Source organism: Heterodontus francisci, chromosome 3, assembly GCF_036365525.1.
Source record: "Heterodontus francisci isolate sHetFra1 chromosome 3, sHetFra1.hap1, whole genome shotgun sequence".
Lineage (NCBI taxonomy): Eukaryota > Metazoa > Chordata > Chondrichthyes > Heterodontiformes > Heterodontidae > Heterodontus > Heterodontus francisci.
In genome coordinates this window covers 27,688,559-27,706,548 of record NC_090373.1, presented here as the reverse complement: position 1 = coordinate 27,706,548, position 17,990 = coordinate 27,688,559, and the positions used below count along the sequence as shown (strand labels likewise).

The 17,990-nt window shown below is 41.9% G+C and overlaps 1 protein-coding gene across 3 annotated transcripts in view; it reads left to right on the top strand.

Moving 5' to 3' along the window:
* Window positions 1-15,800, top strand: part of gnpat (glyceronephosphate O-acyltransferase) — a 52,398-nt gene extending 36,598 nt beyond the window's left edge. For 2 of the 3 annotated variants that reach the window (XM_068020245.1, XM_068020235.1), the window contains exons 11-16: window positions 5,187-5,266; window positions 6,338-6,478; window positions 9,474-9,576; window positions 10,306-10,399; window positions 10,516-10,577; window positions 13,579-15,800. In XM_068020245.1, coding sequence (XP_067876346.1) covers window positions 5,187-5,266; window positions 6,338-6,478; window positions 9,474-9,576; window positions 10,306-10,399; window positions 10,516-10,577; window positions 13,579-13,622 — 524 coding nt within the window. In that variant the 3' untranslated portion in view covers window positions 13,623-15,800. The remainder of the gene's footprint in view (window positions 1-5,186; window positions 5,267-6,337; window positions 6,479-9,473; window positions 9,577-10,305; window positions 10,400-10,515; window positions 10,578-13,578) is intronic. The other variant, XM_068020253.1, reaches the window with a different exon arrangement.
* Window positions 15,801-17,990: the final 2,190 nt, after the last annotated feature.

The window sequence follows — 17,990 nt, the reverse complement described above, 5'->3', positions numbered from 1 at the left end:
ACCGTTCCAGAATTTGTAGAATTTTGGAAGATGACCGCCAATGCATCCACTATCTCTGTAGCCACCTCTTTGGGATGTAGATCATCAGGTCCAGGAGATTTCTCTACTTTCAGTCCAGTACGACCTTTTTACTAAGACTAATTTCTTTCCATTCCCCATTCTCGCGAGTGCCTTGGTTCTCTAGTATTTCTGGGAGTCAATATTGAGAACTCTAGGGCAGCTCCCTCACGACTGTACACCACAGGACATACTCAGGAATGGTAATAGTGGCATCTTGGAAATTGAATGTAAGTTATGTTTCTGTGAGTATGACTGTGTCAGGCTGTTGCTTGACTGGTCTGTGGAGCAGCTCTGCTAATTTTGACACAAGCCCCCTGGATGTTAGTAAGGGGGACTTTGCAGGGTCGTCAGGGCTGGGTTTGCCACTGTCGTTTCTGGTGTCTAGGTCGATGCCGGGTGTTCTGTCCGGTTTTATTCCTTTTCATTTTTTGTGTAGCAGTTTTGTACAACTGAATGGCTTGCAAGGCCATTTCAGAGGGCAGTTAAGAGTCAACCATATTGTTGTGGCTCTGGAGTCACATGTAGGCCAGACCAGGTATGGACGGCAGATTTCTTTCCATAAAGGGCATTCATGAACCAGATGGGTTTTTATGACAATCGATGGTAGTTTCATGGTCATCATTTATGAGACTAGCTTTCAGTTCCAGATTTTTATTAATTAATTGAACTTAAATTCCACCAGCTGCCTTGGTGGGATCTGAACCCCTGTTCCCAGAGTATTAGCATGGGTCTCCAGATTACTAGTCCAGTGACATTATCACTACGTCACAGTCTCCATTCACCTGGTTTCGTGCTTATTTATTCAGTCATAGCCAAAGATGCACCTGCAATGGTTTCTCTTCCCATTCCCCTAATTACCTTTAGTGTCCTTGAACGATCTATGCTTGGCCCCCTCCTATTTCTCGGCTTTATGCAGTCCCATGGTGAAATCATCCAAAAACACGGGGCTGAATTTTAAGAGCCCGCCGGCAAGCTCATGTGGGCTGCACGCCGAAGAGCTGCCGTGATGTACCATGCAGCCGGTCATTTAAATAGCCAGGGCAGCCTTCCTACCTCCCCAGTCATGGGGAGGGGGTGGGTTGTCCATCACTGGCAATGGCGTCAGCTGTCTGTGCTGGTGCCATTTTTAAAGGGCAGCCAGCCCTGCTGGCATATTTAAATTTTTTAAGTGAACACCCCCAAAATTTACAAAATAAAATTGTAACACCCCCGCCCCAATAAAAAATTACATTAGGTATTTGCCCACTCTCCCCAAAACACTTACCTTTGAATTCTGACCTTGCTTCCCACCACCCCCCGCCCCCTCCCAGACTGTACAAAGTTGAAAGTTCACCCCTTCCTACCATCCCCTGCACTCATTACATTTATTTGACCCCATTTCACCCCCCCCCCCCCCCCCGAACCCCAGCACTGAAAATCTTAACCCCACCCCCTCCCCACCAGTGTCATGCTGGCTTTCCCCAGCCAGGGAATTGAAGGCGCGGGAGTGCTGGCTGTCATGCCAGACATCATGGCCGGCCTGGAAGATTGCAGTTAAGTTCATTTAAATTTATTCATCTCATTAATTTAAATATTGTAACTGAAGTCCCGTCACCCAGTGGCGGGGGGTCACCACGGTACCTCGCCGCCGCTGGGATGCTCGGGCTGAGCCCTCCAGGCTTCAGCCTCCGTGGCGGACCTCTGCCGGAACCATCTTCGCCCCCCCCCCCCCCCCCCCCCCCCCCATCCCAGAGCCCTACGTACAAGGCTTGGTAAAATCCAGCCCACAGTGTCAGCATGTCCCTGTCAGACAGGGAAGGGATGGTCATGTGAGGGAACCGTGGTTGACAAGAGAGGTTGAGAGTCTTGTTAGGAAGAAGAAGGATGCGTATATAAAGTTGAGGAAAAAGGGCACAGGCATAGCTCTGGAGGGATACAAGTTGGCCAGGAAGGATCTGAAGAAAGGGATTAGGAGAGCTAAGAGAGGGCATGAAAAATGCTTGGCGGGTAGGATAAAAGAAAACCCCAAGGCCTTTTACGCGTATGTCAGAAATATGAGGATGACTAGGGGGACCATAGGTCCGGTCAAGGACAATAGCGGGAGACTGTGTGTTGAGCCGGAAGAGATAAGTGAGGTTTTGAATGAGTACTTCTCTTCGGTATTTACGAATGAGAAGGGGTGTATTACTGAAGAGGACGGTGGGAAGCAGACTGGTAAGCTCGAGGAAGTGCTCGTTAGGAGGGAAGATGTGTTGGGGTTTTTGAATAACTTGAAGATAGACAAGTCTCCCGGGCCTGACGGGGTATATCCAAGGATGTTATGGGAAGCAAGGGATGAAATTGCAGAGCCGCTGGCAATGATCTTTTCATCTTCTCTGCTGACGGGGGTGGTACCAGGTGATTGGAGGGTGGCAAATGTTGTGCCCCTGTTCAAGAAAGGGAATAGGAACAACCCTGGGAATTACAGGCCAGTTAGTCTTACTTCGGTGGTAGGCAAGTTGATGGAAAAGGTGCTGAGGGATAGGATTTCTGAGCATCTGGAAAGACACTGCTTGATTCGGGACAGTCAGCACGGTTTTGTGAGGGGCAGGTCTTGCCTCACAAGCCTGATTGAATTCTTTGAGCAGGTGACCAAGCAAGTGGATGAGGGTAAACCAGTGGATGTGGTGTACATGGATTTTAGTAAGGCATTTGATAAGGTCCCCCATGGTAGACTTATGGAGAAAGTCAGGAGGCATGGGATAGTGGGGAATGTGGCCAGTTGGATTAAGAATTGGCTAACTGATAGAAGGCAGAGAGTGGTCTTAGATGGTAAATACTCAGCCTGGAGCCCAGTTACCAGTGGCGTGCCGCAGGGATCAGTTCTGGGTCCTCTCCTGTTTGTGATTTTTATTAACGACTTGGATGAGGAAGTCGAAGGGTGGGTCAGTAAATTTGCAGATGATACAAAGGTTGGTGGAGTTGTGGATACCGAGGAGGGCTATTGTCGTCTGCAAAGGGACTTGGATAGGTTGCAGTGCTGGGCTGAAAAGTGGCAGATGGAGTTTAACCCTGAAAAGTGTGAGGTCGTCCATTTTGGAAGGACAAACATGAATGCAAAATACTGGGTTAACGGTAGGGTTCTTGGGCATGTGGAGGAGCAGAGAGACCTTGGGGTCTATGTGCATAGATCATTGAAAGTTGCAACTCAAGTGGATAGGGCTGTGAAGAAGGCATATGGGGTGTTAGCGTTCATTAGCAGAGGGATTGAATTTAAGAGCCGTGAGGTGATGATGCAGCTGTACAGGACCTTGGTAAGGCCTCATTTGGAGTACTGTGTGCAGTTCTGGTCGCCTCATTTTAGGAAGGATGTGGAAGCCTTGGAGAGGGTGCAGAGGAGATTTACCAGGATGTTGCCTGGAATGGAGAATAAGTCTTACGAGGAAAGGCTGAACATTCTAGGCCTCTTCTCATTAGAAAGGAGAAGGATGAGGGGTGACATGATAGAGGTTTATAAGATGATCAGGGGAATAGATAGGGTAGACAGTCAGAAACTTTTTCCCCGGGTGGAGCAAAGCGTTACAAGGGGTCATAAATTTAAGGTGAAGGGTGGGAGATATAAGGGGGATGTCAGGGGAAGGTTCTTTACCCAGAGAGTGGTCGAGGCATGGAATGCCTTGCCCGGGGAAGTTGTTGAGTCAGAAACTTTAGGGACTTTCAAAAGGCTTTTGGATAGGTATATGGATAAAGGAGAATGATGGGGTATAGATTAAATTGTCCTTGACAGAGGACAAAGGATCGGCACAACATTGTGGGCCGAAGGGCCTGTTCTGTGCTGTATGTTCTATGTTCTATGTTCTATGTTATCGTATGCACACAGGCTGATGACACCGACTTCTACCTCACCACAACCTCTCTAGACCCATCCACTGTCTCTAAATTGTCAGACTGATTGTCTGATGTCCAGTATTAGATGAACAGAAATTTTCTCCAACTAAATATTGAGAACACCGAACCCATTGCCCTCAGTCACTCCCACAAACTCCGTTTCCTAGCCACTAACTCCATTCCTCTCCCTGGCAACAGAGCCAGACTGTTCAAGACCTTGGTTTCATATTTGACCCTGAGGTGAGCTTCGAACCACGTATCAGGTATCACTATTTCCACCTCCATGATATCACCCAACTCCATCCTGCCTCAACTCATCTGCTGCTGAAACCCTCAACCCTGGCTTTGCAACCTATGGAATTCCCTCCATAAACCTCTCAACCTCTGTTTTTCTCCCTTCCTTTCTTCCTGTAAGACCTACCTCTTTGATGAAGCTTTTGGTCATCGGGCCCTAATATCTGTCTGTGTGGCTTGATGTCAGATTTACTTTGATAACACTCCTGTGAAGTGCCATGGGACGTTTTACTACGTTAAAGGCACTGTATGAATACAAGCTGTTGTTCTTGATTCCTGGCCCTGGGTTCAGCCTTTGAGTTTTAAAGAACACCTTAGACTCAAAGATGTTTCTCGAGAACCGTGTTACTTGAGAAATATGAAATTACATTTTTCGTTGAGTCGTCATTTAACTATTTTGAATGAATAAGGATCTATTGATCCTGTCATTTAAAACAATTAATATCCACCTGGTCATTTGTCAATAAGCTTTGGAAATGACCACGTATATTGAGTTTGAATTTCTTGTTAAGAATAACAATATTTTCTACTTGGCAGCAACTGTAACCAGTCTTGTGCTGGATTTCTAATTGTCATCTACTTATGAGTGCTGTCATTAACAAAGTGCATTTTGTAAGAAATGCAGGAAATCAGTTAATAAATAGACAATTTATAGGTACTTCCTTGTAGAAACATAAGAAGTCTTGTGGTGGAAAGAGTTCATCTGGTCCCCCTTTTCCTGCTATCCGAGCAGTCGTATCTGATGATGTGGCTCAACAAGACGCTTCGAGACTCCAAAATGTATGATGTAAGAAATGTACCAGTACCAGTGTAGTGAATAAATTGACAGTGTGTCTCTGTATGTCATGTGATTAACTTAATTAAAAACATTTTTAAAACAAAGTTCATCTCTGCATACCATTAAGAGAAACTAGATCATGACTGGCCTCAGATTCCCTAATGAGAATGACAAGTTGCAGGTCATTTTGTTTTCTTCTTTCTTTCAGAGGATGTCTACAGCAGTTTCAGTTACCTACGTGAAGTATTCTCGAACGAGTTTATTTTTTTGCCAGGAGATCTTGTCAAGGTAATGTGAAATTGTTGGTGTTGGTGAGGTCGCACCTGTAGTACTGTGTACAGTTTTGATCCCCGTATTTAAGAAAGGATATACTGGCATTGGAGGCAGTTCAAAAGAGATTCACTAGGCTGATTTCTGGGATGAAGGGGTTGACTTATCAAGAACAGCTAAACAGGTTAGGTTAAATTCATTAGAGTTTAGAAGAATGAGGGGTGATCTTATTGAAACTTACAAGATTCTGAGGGGGCTTGACAGGGTAGATGTTGAGAAGATGTTTCCACTAGTGGGGAAATCTCGAACTAGAGGACATAGTTACAGAATAAGGGGACACTCATTTCAAACTGAGATGCGAAGGAGTTTCTTCTCAGAGGGTAGTGGATGTCTGGAATTCTGTACCCCAGAGAGCTGTGGAGGCTAGATCACTGAAAGTATTTAAAGAGGAGGTAGATAGATTTTTGAAATATCGGGGAGTTTGAGGGCTATGAGGAGCTGGCACGAAAGAGGAGTTGAGGTCTGGGGCAGATCAGCCATGATCTTATTGAATGGTGGGGCAGGCTTGAGGGGTCGAATGGCCTACTCCTGCTCCTATTTCTTAGGTTCTTGTAGTGTGGGGTGTAAAGTAGGGTTAAGAAAAACCTTTGTCAGGCAATTTGCTTCTTAATGAACTTTCCACACATTCACATCCCTAGGGGAAGGATGGAAATGGATGTTTTCCATTTTCATAACTCTGCACTAATGGGAAAATTGAGCTGTGTTGTTAAGGCTGTGATACACTTCATAAAGTCATTATAGTAACTACCAAGGTCAGACAGTTAAAATACATTGTATTGAGTTATGGAGTGCAAAATTGTTCTTTCAAAAGGACTCGAGAATGTTACAACAAAGTTTTTTAAAAACATGCATTACACTGAATGCTAAATGGGTAACTATGAAATTATAGAATTTGTTAGTCATATAATTGGCCTGTGACTTTGTCACAGGTAACTTCTTGTCTTGCTTGCTTGTGATCTAGATTATTTATTTCACGATGCATTCACCATAAGTTATGTTTGGTGTTGTGATTGTTCTCTCTCACTGCAGGACTTTGATGAAGGGCTGTACTTGCTGATGAAGTGCGGTGCCATTCAAGTGTCCCATACAGACCTCTATGTCTCTGAGAAGGGCAGTGCCACCATTTCTTTTTTGTCAGACATGTTTGGGCCTTTTCTGGAAGGTTATCAGGTAAGTTGGTGAATTTTCTGTTGAAACGTTTAATGAACTTTTTTTCATGGTTCAAAATGTATTGCTTTCAATTTGAATTTTTTTTCACTTTGTGAACTATATGCTGCAAATAATTTGATCGTTTTAGGATTTCTTTAGATTTCTGAGTTTACATTTAAATATCCTGTTAATTCTAAATCTTCTATTCTGTCAGGTTCCATTAGTTCCTCTTAATACCTGGTAAATATAAAAGGATAATGTAATAATTGCGACAGTTCTGCTCTTCAGTTACATCCTTATATGTCTTCTATTAAAAATGAAGAGGTTAGAATTAAAGGAAGTCAGACAGAACTTCTTCACTCAAAGGATCGTAGAGTAACGAGTGAGTAACTAGGGAAGGCTGTTGGAGTACATGGTAAAATGGACAATATCTGGATATATTTCTTGCGAGAGGAGGATATGAGGGATATATTTAGAAAGTGCTGTCAGTCTATGAACAATTAGATGGGTCTAGATCTTTTTCTGTTGCCAGATATTTTACTTTTTGTATTATTTGTATGTGTTATGTAGTTATATATATTTATGTAACTCTATCTCTGTAGTTTATAATTTAAATCTTGTGCATTAATCCATTTATTGATTTTCTCATTCGGTTTTCTCAAACTATCAATGGCATTTTCCTTTCTCATTTTTGTGTGTTTGTTTCCCCCCACCCACCTATAATCTCCACTTTAAAGTTCATCCTGCCTTTGTACCTGACCAAGGGACAAGCAGGCTGCTGACAAAGCTGCTCTGCAACTAACCATTAGGAAGTGCAAGAGAGTCCATCAAGGCAATTGGTCTGGCCTGTGACATTACCCTTTTTGTGTCTTACTGTTCCATTTCTACAGAGGCCTGCCTCAGGTTAGAGATGTACCAGGTGGGGTTAAGAGTGCCAACTTGTGCCGTACCACTTGGTGTCAAATATTAGGCCTGAAAAAGCTGCTAATTAAGTTGTGCCACCTCTGTTTCACAGTCTTTCCAACAGTGCTGAATAATTTTTCTACTAAATAATGACTTTGAAAGCGTCCCTACAAGTATTTAATGAAACTCTGCATTTCTAGCACATGATATTTAAAGTAAATGTTGTGAACAGAAGGAAGAAAAGACTTGCATAGCACTTTTCACAACCTCAGGATGTCCCAAAGTGCTTCACAGCTAATTAAGTAGTTTTTGGAATGTAGCCACTGTTGTAATGTTGGAAATGCAGCAGCCAGTTTGCACAGAGCAAGCTGATGCAAACAGTTATGTGATAATGAGCAGATAATCTGAGTGTAATGTTTACTGAGCAATACATATCGACCAGGATATGACTGAGCCACAGATAACTGACAGCTGTAAAGGCAGAAGTTGGTGTAACACTGACACTGAAGAAAATTCACATGTATCTGTAATATATAAACCGGGCTTTTCCAACATTTAAAAAGGCAATAGTACAATAGATACTAATAAGTCATGACCTGCATGTCAGGAGTTAAGGAAGGGGTTGCGGAGAAAGAGAAAATGCTGTATGAACGAGTGACCAGGGCAACAGGGAGCCATAGAAACACAACTAATTATAGATAAGCGTTCATCCAGTTTGTGTTTAAACAGGTCTGTTCCACATTTGGAATTAAAAAGTCTTACAGCTTTTATGGCCTCTTTTAATAGTAGAAACATGTTCCATGTAATGCTTTTCTCACATATTTTGGGTAAGGGTTAATCTGAGATCTGTCAATAAAATAATTCTGGCCATAAAGCCTCATCCATGTTGTTTTGGGAAATGTACATTGTAAAAAAAAAAGCACAAGGCTGTGACAGATAATTGAGCTTTAGGGGCTAGTTTATCTGTTTGTCTGTATGCCTGTGCAAAATCTGCAAATACTCAATTTTCCATCTCACTATTACAAAGTTATTGTGCTTCTGTTCAGATATTGCCAAAGGAACTTGCAGGAGGTTCAATGATTTGAGTTATTTTCATTCATTGTCATCTGTTTCTCAATGATGAGACCTAACAGAAACCTAACATTTCATGTCTGATCTGCTCCATTTCTATAGTCTAGTTTCTCCAACAGCCTGCTTCCATCGTGATTCCCTAATATACCAAGAAAAGGTCAGCTTGGGGAGTTGCTCAACCTTTATACACTGCATGTCATCCTCTTTTTATTTTCATAATTGGCCTCAGGCACATGAAAATTCATCTTTAACCGATTTGTGTACATTTCCTCAACATGAATTTTGTTCCATTTTTCACACATCATGCAGCTTATTTTTGCAGCCAGTAAACATAATTTTTCCCGTTCCTTCAGTATACAACACTCGCTATCCCAAATAGAACTGACCAGGATCTTAGCTTTGTTAGTGCTGTGTGATCATCTGCCCGATTAATTGAATGCTGCTAAAACAAACCCAGTTCACCTTCTGATACCAACCTGCCCCAATAGGTAGCTGTTGCTTTCTGTGGCACACTGCCCTCATTTTATTTCCCTAACAGCTCTATTTGTCCAACCACCTGTCAGGTTAACATCAGCAGCGACACTGAGGCTCTGTTAATCGATATCAGGGTATGGTCAATGTTGGCAAGGCTTATTGCCTATCCCCAGTTGCCCTGAGAAAGTGGTGGTGGGCTGCCTTCTTGTGTTGATGGAAGTGCAAGTCATACTCACCCACTTCATGTGTAGCTTGTTGTCCTTCTGACTTTTTAAAACAGAACCCTAAAGATGATGGAATGCACAAAACATATTGATGCCATGATTATTTTCTAGTGCTCCACACAGCACGTTTTGCAAGTCTTAAGATATGGAAAGATATTTTTAATTTTAATGTTTATTATTTTAGCTATATTTTAAAGTTTGATTTGCAGCTTAAAATAATTTTCATAATGCAGGTTCAATTTTGTGTTAGATCATTTCTACATATTCCTGCACACTGTAAAATACTTTTTTAAATTTAAAAAATGCTCCAAGGATCTCTCAAATATAAATATTTATATCTGTAGGTTATTTGCAAATACCTGGTGTGCACGGAATACACTGATCATTTTACTGAGAAGAGGTTTGTCACTGAAATACGCAACTATGCAGCAGAACTAATTTTAACAGGTATTTCATCTAAAAATGTATTCTTTTCAACCATGATTTCCCCTTTAACATTTTTAGAATGTTTAGATTTCCTCTTTAACTGGGACAGTGATGCCCTGAGTTTCAGTTGCGGCTATGATTTTAAAAAAGCCTGTTTTGAGCTGCATTTTAATATCCTGAGGGTGATGGGTGATATTGTAGGGCACTGGAAGATGCATTGACTTTCACTGTCAAGCACATCTCAAGTATTTATAGGGTCTTTATTCAGCATCTGGCCTATCAACGTGCCTTATTTCCCATTCTCCAGTGCACCATTGTGAACGGCTTTGTTCACACTGGTGAGATTGCCAATGTAGTGCCAGTTATAGCGAGCTTAATCCTGTGGACTCACCCATCAGGAGTTGGAGTGAGACTGTCCACAGTCCCTTCATGTAAAAAGCTTGCTGTTGACTTTGGGAGGAAAATCCTATCCACAGAGCAGAGAGTCCCCCAGTTGCTGTACACGTCCTTGAATGGTATTCTTGCACCCTTATGGTTTCCTTGGCTGTCACCTCACATACTTACAAATTGTGGATCAGTGAGTTTCACTGCTGATCAGAGATGGAGGCAAACTTGTCACTTACTAGTCGGTAGCAAGCAACAGTTGTTCTGGGTTAAGGAGTGGATCATATCTTGTAGATGATCAGTGTATTACAGCAGGATAGTGTAATCCCACCGTAGTCTGATTCACACCTTCTCTCCTAAATGTAGGTGCCATAAAATATAATGAAATCCTTTCGGTGGATATGCAGAAAAATTCACTGGCTGCTTTGACCCGGCTCGGTGCCATGGAGAAACTAAAGATGTACGTATTAGAAAAATGTGTTCGAGATCTCAGATGGTACTGTTCAGAAGTAGTTTGGTCACACTTATGAAGTCATATCCTCACAATAGATACATTATTGATTTGATCCTCTACAGAGCTAATGGGAATGTCTATAAGGTGAACAAGCAGACTGTCGTCAGGGTGGCAGACATGTTGGGTAAGAGTTTCTAGTTTTTACCTTCCACACCAAAAACATCCTCTGCATAATGGTAAAACTTAGAATTTTACGTGCACCATGCAGTTCCGCGCATTTTAGTAGCAATATGTACATAGGAACAGGAACAGGCCATTTAGCCCCTCAGTCCTGTTTATTGAGATTGTAGTTGATCTGTAACCTAACTCTATATACCTGCCTTTGCCCCATATCCCTTAATAATCTTTGAATAACAAAAATCTGTCAATCTCTGATTTAATTTTGCAATTGATCCAGCATCGATTGGCATTGCGGAAGAGAGTTCAGATTCCTACCACCCTTTTTGTATAGAAGTGCTTCCTTATTTCGGGGATAGTGACCATAACTCTAAGATTTAAGTTAGTTATGGAAAAGGACAAAGATGGACCGAAAATAAAGGTACTGAATTGGGGGAGGGCCAATTTTAAGATGATAAAACAGGATCTGGCCACAGTGGACTGGGAGCAGCTACTTGCAGGAAAGTCGACATCAGATCAGTGGGAGTCATTCAAAGACGAAATAATGAGAGCTCAGAGCCAACATGTACCTATTAAGGTGAAGGGTAGGACAAACAAGTCCAGGGAACCCTGGATGTCAAGGGATATAGAGGATTGGATCAGTTAAAAAAAAAAAGGAGGCTTAAGACAGATTCAGAGTGCTGAAAACAGTGGAGGGACTAGAGGAGTATCGAAAGTGTAGGGGGTACTTAAAAAAAAAGTAATTAGGAGAGCGAAGAGGGGACATGAAAAATCACTGGCGGTCAAGATAAAAGAAAATCCTAAGGCATTTTATAATCATATTAAGGGCAAGAGGATAACCAGGGAAAGAGTAGGGCCCATTAGGGACCAAAGTGGCAATCTGTGTGTGGAGCCGGAGGACATAGGTGAGGTTTTAAATTATTACTTTTCATCCGTGTTCACTATGGAGAAGGATGATGCAGGTGTAGAGATCAGGGAGGGGAATTGTGATATACTTGAACAAATTAGCATTGAAAGGGAGGAAGTCTTAGCTGTTTTAGCGGGCTTTGTCAGGGGGAGATTGTGTCTGACTAACTTGATTGAATTTTTTGAGGCGGTGACTAGCTGTGTAGATGAGGGTAAAGCAGTTGATGTAGTCTATATGGACTTCAGTAAGGCTTTTGATAAGGTCCTGCATGGGAGATTGGTTAAGAAGGTAAGAGCCCATGGGATCCAGGGCAATTTGGATCCAAAATTGGCTGAGTGGCAGGAGGCAGAGGGTAATGGTCGAGGGTTGTTTTTGCGAGTGGAAGCCTGTGACCAGTGGTGTACTGCAGGGATCGGTGCTGGGACCCTTGCTGTTTGTAGTGTACATTAATGATGTAGACGTGAATATAAGAGGTATGATCAGTAAGTTCGCAGATGATACGAAAATTGGTGGTGTAAATAGTGAGGAGGAAAGCCTTAGACGATACAGAAGGGTTGAAGATGGGCGGAGCAGTGGCAAATGGAATTTAATCCTGAGAAGTGTGAGGTGATGCATTTTGAAAGGACTAACAAGGCAAGGGAATATACAATGGATGGTAGGACCCTAGGAAGTACAAAGGGTCAGAGGGACCTTGGTGTACTTGTCCATAGATCACTGAAGGCAGCAGCACAGTTAGATAAGGTAGTTAGGAAAGCATACTTGCCTTTATTAGCCGAGGCATAGAATATAAGAGCAGGGAGGTTATGATGGAGCTGTATAAAATGCTAGTTAGGCCACAGCTGGAATACTGTGTACAGTTCTGGGCACCACACTATAGGAATGATGTTATTGCACTGGAGAGGGTGCAGAGGAGATTCACCAGGATGTTGCCTGGGCTGGAGCATTTCAGCTATGAAGAGAGAATGAAAAGGCTAGGGTTGTTTTCCTTGGAGCAGAGAAGGCTGAGAGGAGATATGATTGAGGTATACAAAATTATGAGGGGCATCGATAGGTTAGATAGGAAGGTAAGGTGCAGGAGGTTTAGAGGGGATTTGAGGAAAAATGTTTTCACCCAGAGGGTGGTTGGAATCGGGAACACACTGCCTGAAGAGGTGGTAAAGGCAGGAACCTTCACAATATTTAAGAAGAATTTAGATGAGCACTTGAAACGCCATAGCATACAAGGCTATGGGCCAAGTGCTGGAAAATGGGATTAGAATACTTAGGTGCTTGATGGCTGGCACAGACCCGAAGGGCCTGTTTCTGTGCTGTATAACTCTATGACTCTAAAATCACCCCTTGACCTTCTAAGTTCCAGAGAATGCAATCCTAGTTTGTGTAATTTCTCCTTATTATAGCTTAACCCTTGGAGCCCAGATATCATTCTAGTAAATCCACGCTGCACTTCCTCACAAGCCAACATATGTTCCTAACGTGTGTTGCCCAGAATTACTCTCAGTACTCCAGGTGTGGTCTAACTAGGGCTTTGTATGCATATGAAGTAGAACTTCTCTGTAATTAATCAAAAGTTGGCGAATAGACTGAAGGCAGTTTAGGCCTTTTTCAACCTTCTTGGGCAGGAGCAGGTTAGGTGCTATGCTAAGTGTGTCCTGTTAAGTGTTAAGCTGCACTGGATGTTACAGTTTATACTTCCTTGAATCCTAACTCACCGTAAGGAGCAGGTTAGAAATCACAGATGTACAAATGCATTTTGTACAGAGGTTCAGAATCTAGTCACTCAATGTGACCTCTAATAACATCATCCTGTGGGATGGGTGGGGGGGGGGGGGTCAATTTCCAGATCCACCTCCACACTTCAGAAACACTGTTTACGCCATGTAAACAGACTTGACTTTCTGTAAAGTTAGACAGTGGAGTGATGGGAATCCTGAAGAAATTCACTTTCTTCTCATTATACTTCAATCCATGAATATTTGGGATTTTCTTTTGTTTTAAGTAAGTTGTGCTAGCGCAGGCACAATGAACCGAATGACCACCACCTGTGCTGTATGATTCTGTGATTATTTGGAACGCCTTCTAACTGTGTGATTTTTATTTGCAGCGCCCACGGTTCCATTAAAAAGTGCTACTGCAGCCAGACTTTGAGTACCGGTACCTTACTGCATGGCAGTTCCTGGGGCAGCTGGACCTGCGTTCTGCTGGTGACGGGTGGAATTTGTTTCTCTTTATTTTTCTGAATGAGTGAAACCGGGCACCAAGCCAGTTGAAAAGAAAGGATGCAGGAGATGGATTGCTGGTTTGGGAGTCCAGGGTCAGGAAAAGTTGGTCTGCTCTGAACAGGAGCAGTTAATCCCTGTAATAACAAATCCTTAGTGCTTATGCTTCAAAATGCCTTCACCTATGGTGTCTTTTTTTCTTAAACTAAGTTATGCAAATGGCGTTTTTGTTACATGTAAACATTAATACACCCATACTACTACTGACATGTTCTTAACAGGAACATTCACAGTTAAAAGTCCAAGTTTTTAGTGTCTAATGGGGCAATACCTTTTAAATTTCTTTGAACACCTATAAGTAAATCTGGAGCCATCTTCAGGATGCAGTTATGGGCAAAAGTGGTCCTGTTTGCACTTCCTGAAAGCAGCCAAAGTAGAATGATAAGACCTGTTCTCAACAGAAAATTCCTGATTGCAGTCACCTTAAAACCACAAAGTGGGTTTTCTGTTCAGCTTATTTCAGTTTAGATTGGACCCTTAAATTGACAAGGATGGTGGTTTGCTCGATGCAGCAGATGCTTGAGTTTCACATCAATTACAACATTATTAAAAGGCCAATTGAAATTGGAACATCGCATAATAAATTCCTTTTAACCTGTGTACTCAGTGTATGAGGCAATGCCGCAACAGAAGCTTTAGCAAATGCATAAATATCTAGGACAAACCCATTTAATCTAATCCAGGGTGCAGCAGTGAGTTGGAATCGCCAATGCGGTAACTATATTCCTACTTTTGGAATCCTAATTATAAGCAAATGGAAATTTCGTATTTCTTCTTCTTGTGGCAAATGTCAGTCTGGACACAAAGGATTTTACTGTCAGTCTCAGCCCCATTACATACAACAAGACTAAAGGAGAGCTGGCAAAAATGTCCTGAGTGCAACTCTCCTCAACTCGGGAGAGACCAATTTAGTGCATTTGAAACATCTTGAGACACAAGATAAAGACATGTTCAACTTCCCTATTTGCATCCAGAAAATCACTCCAGAATTGGCGGTCAGGGGAGCGGGTAATGTGGTCCCGCTGACAAATGGATCACTCCTGAAATCGGGTCATGCATTCACTCCAGAATTGAGAGGTTTTATAGTCACTCTGACAATTGGATTGCTCCAGAAATAGGGTCATGTGGTCACTCCGTAAAGGGGGGGAAATTATGTGATTACTCCTGAAATTGGGTCATGTATTCACAATTGATCACTCCTTAAATAGGATCGTATCACTCCAATGTGGGAGAGTTGTGTGATGACTCTGACAACTGGATCACCCCTAGAGGCCATGTGATCGCTCAACACATTGAGGTGGGGAGGTGGTTCCATGTGGTCACCTCAGAAATTGGGTTGCTCTTAAAATGGGGTGATGGTCACTCCAGTGTACAATAGTTTTTGCAGTCAGCATTCAGATAATTTTTTTTACATGTAATGGAACCAAACCATTCCAGTGATGAAAAAACCTGCTTCATGGAAACTAGTTTGTTAAAGGAACATTTAAAGTATGTTTGTTTGGATGTGTAATGTCCTTTAATAAGTTAACAGCGCTAATCAAATTAAAAGCTTGCATTTTATTGAAATTGTAATCACCTTGTAGTTTTTCTTTCCCTTGGTTCAGTGTGCTGTGCGTGAGAGCTGCTTGCGGTTCTGTGGCTCAAGATATTTGTGGTTACACCCGGATTTCTGTGCAATGTTAAACGCTTTCGCTCATGTGTAGCAACAATTCATAGTTTTGAAATACACACCATTGTTAGAATTGGGTGTAATGGTGACTTTTCACCTGAATGGAGACCAAGTCTGTGGTCTGGCTGCTTGGCTGTCCATGGTTCACTGGCCACAGATGGTCCTCAAACAACTCCAGTGGGAGTTTCAGATTCAGACCAACCTGAGTGCTGATGCAGAGATACTTAACTGAATAAATGTGCTACTTGCCAGCTAAAAAATTGACTTCTAAAAAAAAATGTTGAAGATAATGTATATAAACATGTTTTGGATGATATCACTTTGAATAAAAAGTACTCTCCTTTCCTTTAAGTAAAATTAGGAATCAGTTTCAGAAAAGTGTGGTGTATTGTCATTTTTAAAGTCCAAATACCACTAAAGAACTTGGTACTGATCAAGATAAGCAGATATTAATACAAGAGAGAGAGCACTCTGTAACAAGTGTTTGCACCAAACCTTTCCAGGTCGTGTGAATTAGATGCAAAGAAATCTTCTCTTCCTCCAGCAATTTGTCTGAACTTGCCATGTGAAGTTTCCATTTCCTGTACCAACCTCACTCATTAGTGCAGATAGTAACTCCGAGGTTGCTAAACTTTATTTATTGAGCACCCTTTCCAGATCTGACAGCATCCATGTTTAATCCATTTAATACCTCAAATTTGTACAAAATATATATAACTAATAATAATGACAAATAGTACTATTTGCTACTAATGTGATGGATGAGGTTGTTCAAGCACAGATGCATAGTGTTTGGAGTGATAGTTTGAGTCATAGTTGTTTTCTACACAAAGGTGCTGATACTTTGGCGTCATTCCAGTGAGGGATGAAAATCCACGTTCGTACAGGTACGGTGTAGCAAACTGTATCAAAACCTTGACAACCCTCTCTGACAATTCAAGAAACTCTGCTCTTATTTGGACCTAAAATTCAGCTGACTGCTTTTGTTGGAAAGCAATCTTGAGTCCGCCATCAGTTGAGATGTCCAAGAGATCCTTTTATTGACAAGTCTTGCATTATGGGTACTGCAGAAAAATTTGTGAAAGGGTAGCAGACTCAGCTGTTTCCCATTGAGGGAAAATACATAATTGCCTTGCCCATTCAGTGAGATGTTACTAGAAGTCACCTTTAATCCTCCTGCAACTATAGTTCATTGTAATATTGTTTGTGAAAATTTCATTGTTTTCCTCCACAAAGCAAGCATAAAATACCAGCTTTTTTTCCAAAATCATTGACTCAATTTTCCACTCGACATTGAAGATCGTTGCACTCAGCCCTTAAGATACTAGATTTAGCTCATTCAGGGAGAGAATACATCTGACAAGTCGACTGGCCATGAGAGACAGCCTGTGTTGTGTAGCCAGTGCAAGCGTGGGATTGGGTGGTCTGTAAAGTTCAAAGTAATGTGCCAAGATCTTACCATATGACAGACACGGAACCTCCATGTAATAGTTTGACTCAGTTCTCATATAGAGCAGAAAACATGCTGGAATTCAAGGGTTGAACTTTAAAATGTTTACCATCTTTGTCCAGTACCTCATTCAAGTTTATATACATGTTTTTGGAAGCATATGCTTCCCTATGTATGCTGCAATGCATCCACATCACTTCAGGAGCAACTGCTGATATGTGTTACTACTACACTGTTCCTACCAATTATTGACTTTATTCAATCAGTGCAGATGCTAATTCATTGTGACCAGACAATATCATGTTGATTTATGAAGCTGTCAAACAACTGAAAAATCTTCTCAGCAGCTGTTCTGATAGGCAGTGTCTGACAAAACAAAATGTCCTCCTATATTACACCTTCATAAATGTACAACATTTACACCAGATGGTGAGTTAAGCCTGGCACGTCTGAGGATTCGTCCAACTGCACAGCAAAGTACTGGCTGCTAATTATGTGGACATCACTGGCCTTGTCGTTAATCCGACATGATGACATTGTTTGAAAATGTCACTCAGTTCATTTTTGGCCCTTCTCCAAGCATAATGCTTACCACGTCTGCAACCACAGTTCCTCTGCTGTGGTGTAAGGATTTCCTGACTTTGCAACGGTAACTCATTAAATATGAGGCTTCAAGGGTCTTAATATCAGCAGAGCACAAAATTGTCTTGCTCACCATTAGCAATGTCGCATCCTCTTGAAATATTCTGGCAGTTTGTCCTTGTGCTCATGTTTTGTTTTGAAGTTCAGCATAGAAGAGAGATACTGCTATTTGACAGGACTTCACCATCTAACACATGCTGAGGGTATTCACTGGTTCCATTTTGCTGTACCTGTCATATTTTTGTCTCTTTGATATAGGTTTTGTGCCTGGAATCACCGTTTTGCTTCACAGGCTGAGAGTTACATGTTGAGTCAGCATTCATTGTCTCACTGGTAACCGACAAGACAAATTTCATCACTTCTCATCGCTGATACATGGTGCATTTTCTTAACACTACCTGCCTTTAGCCATCTGTCCATTTTTTACTGTTACACCCTGGCAAATACATACAACTGAAAAAACCCAACTTTATTAA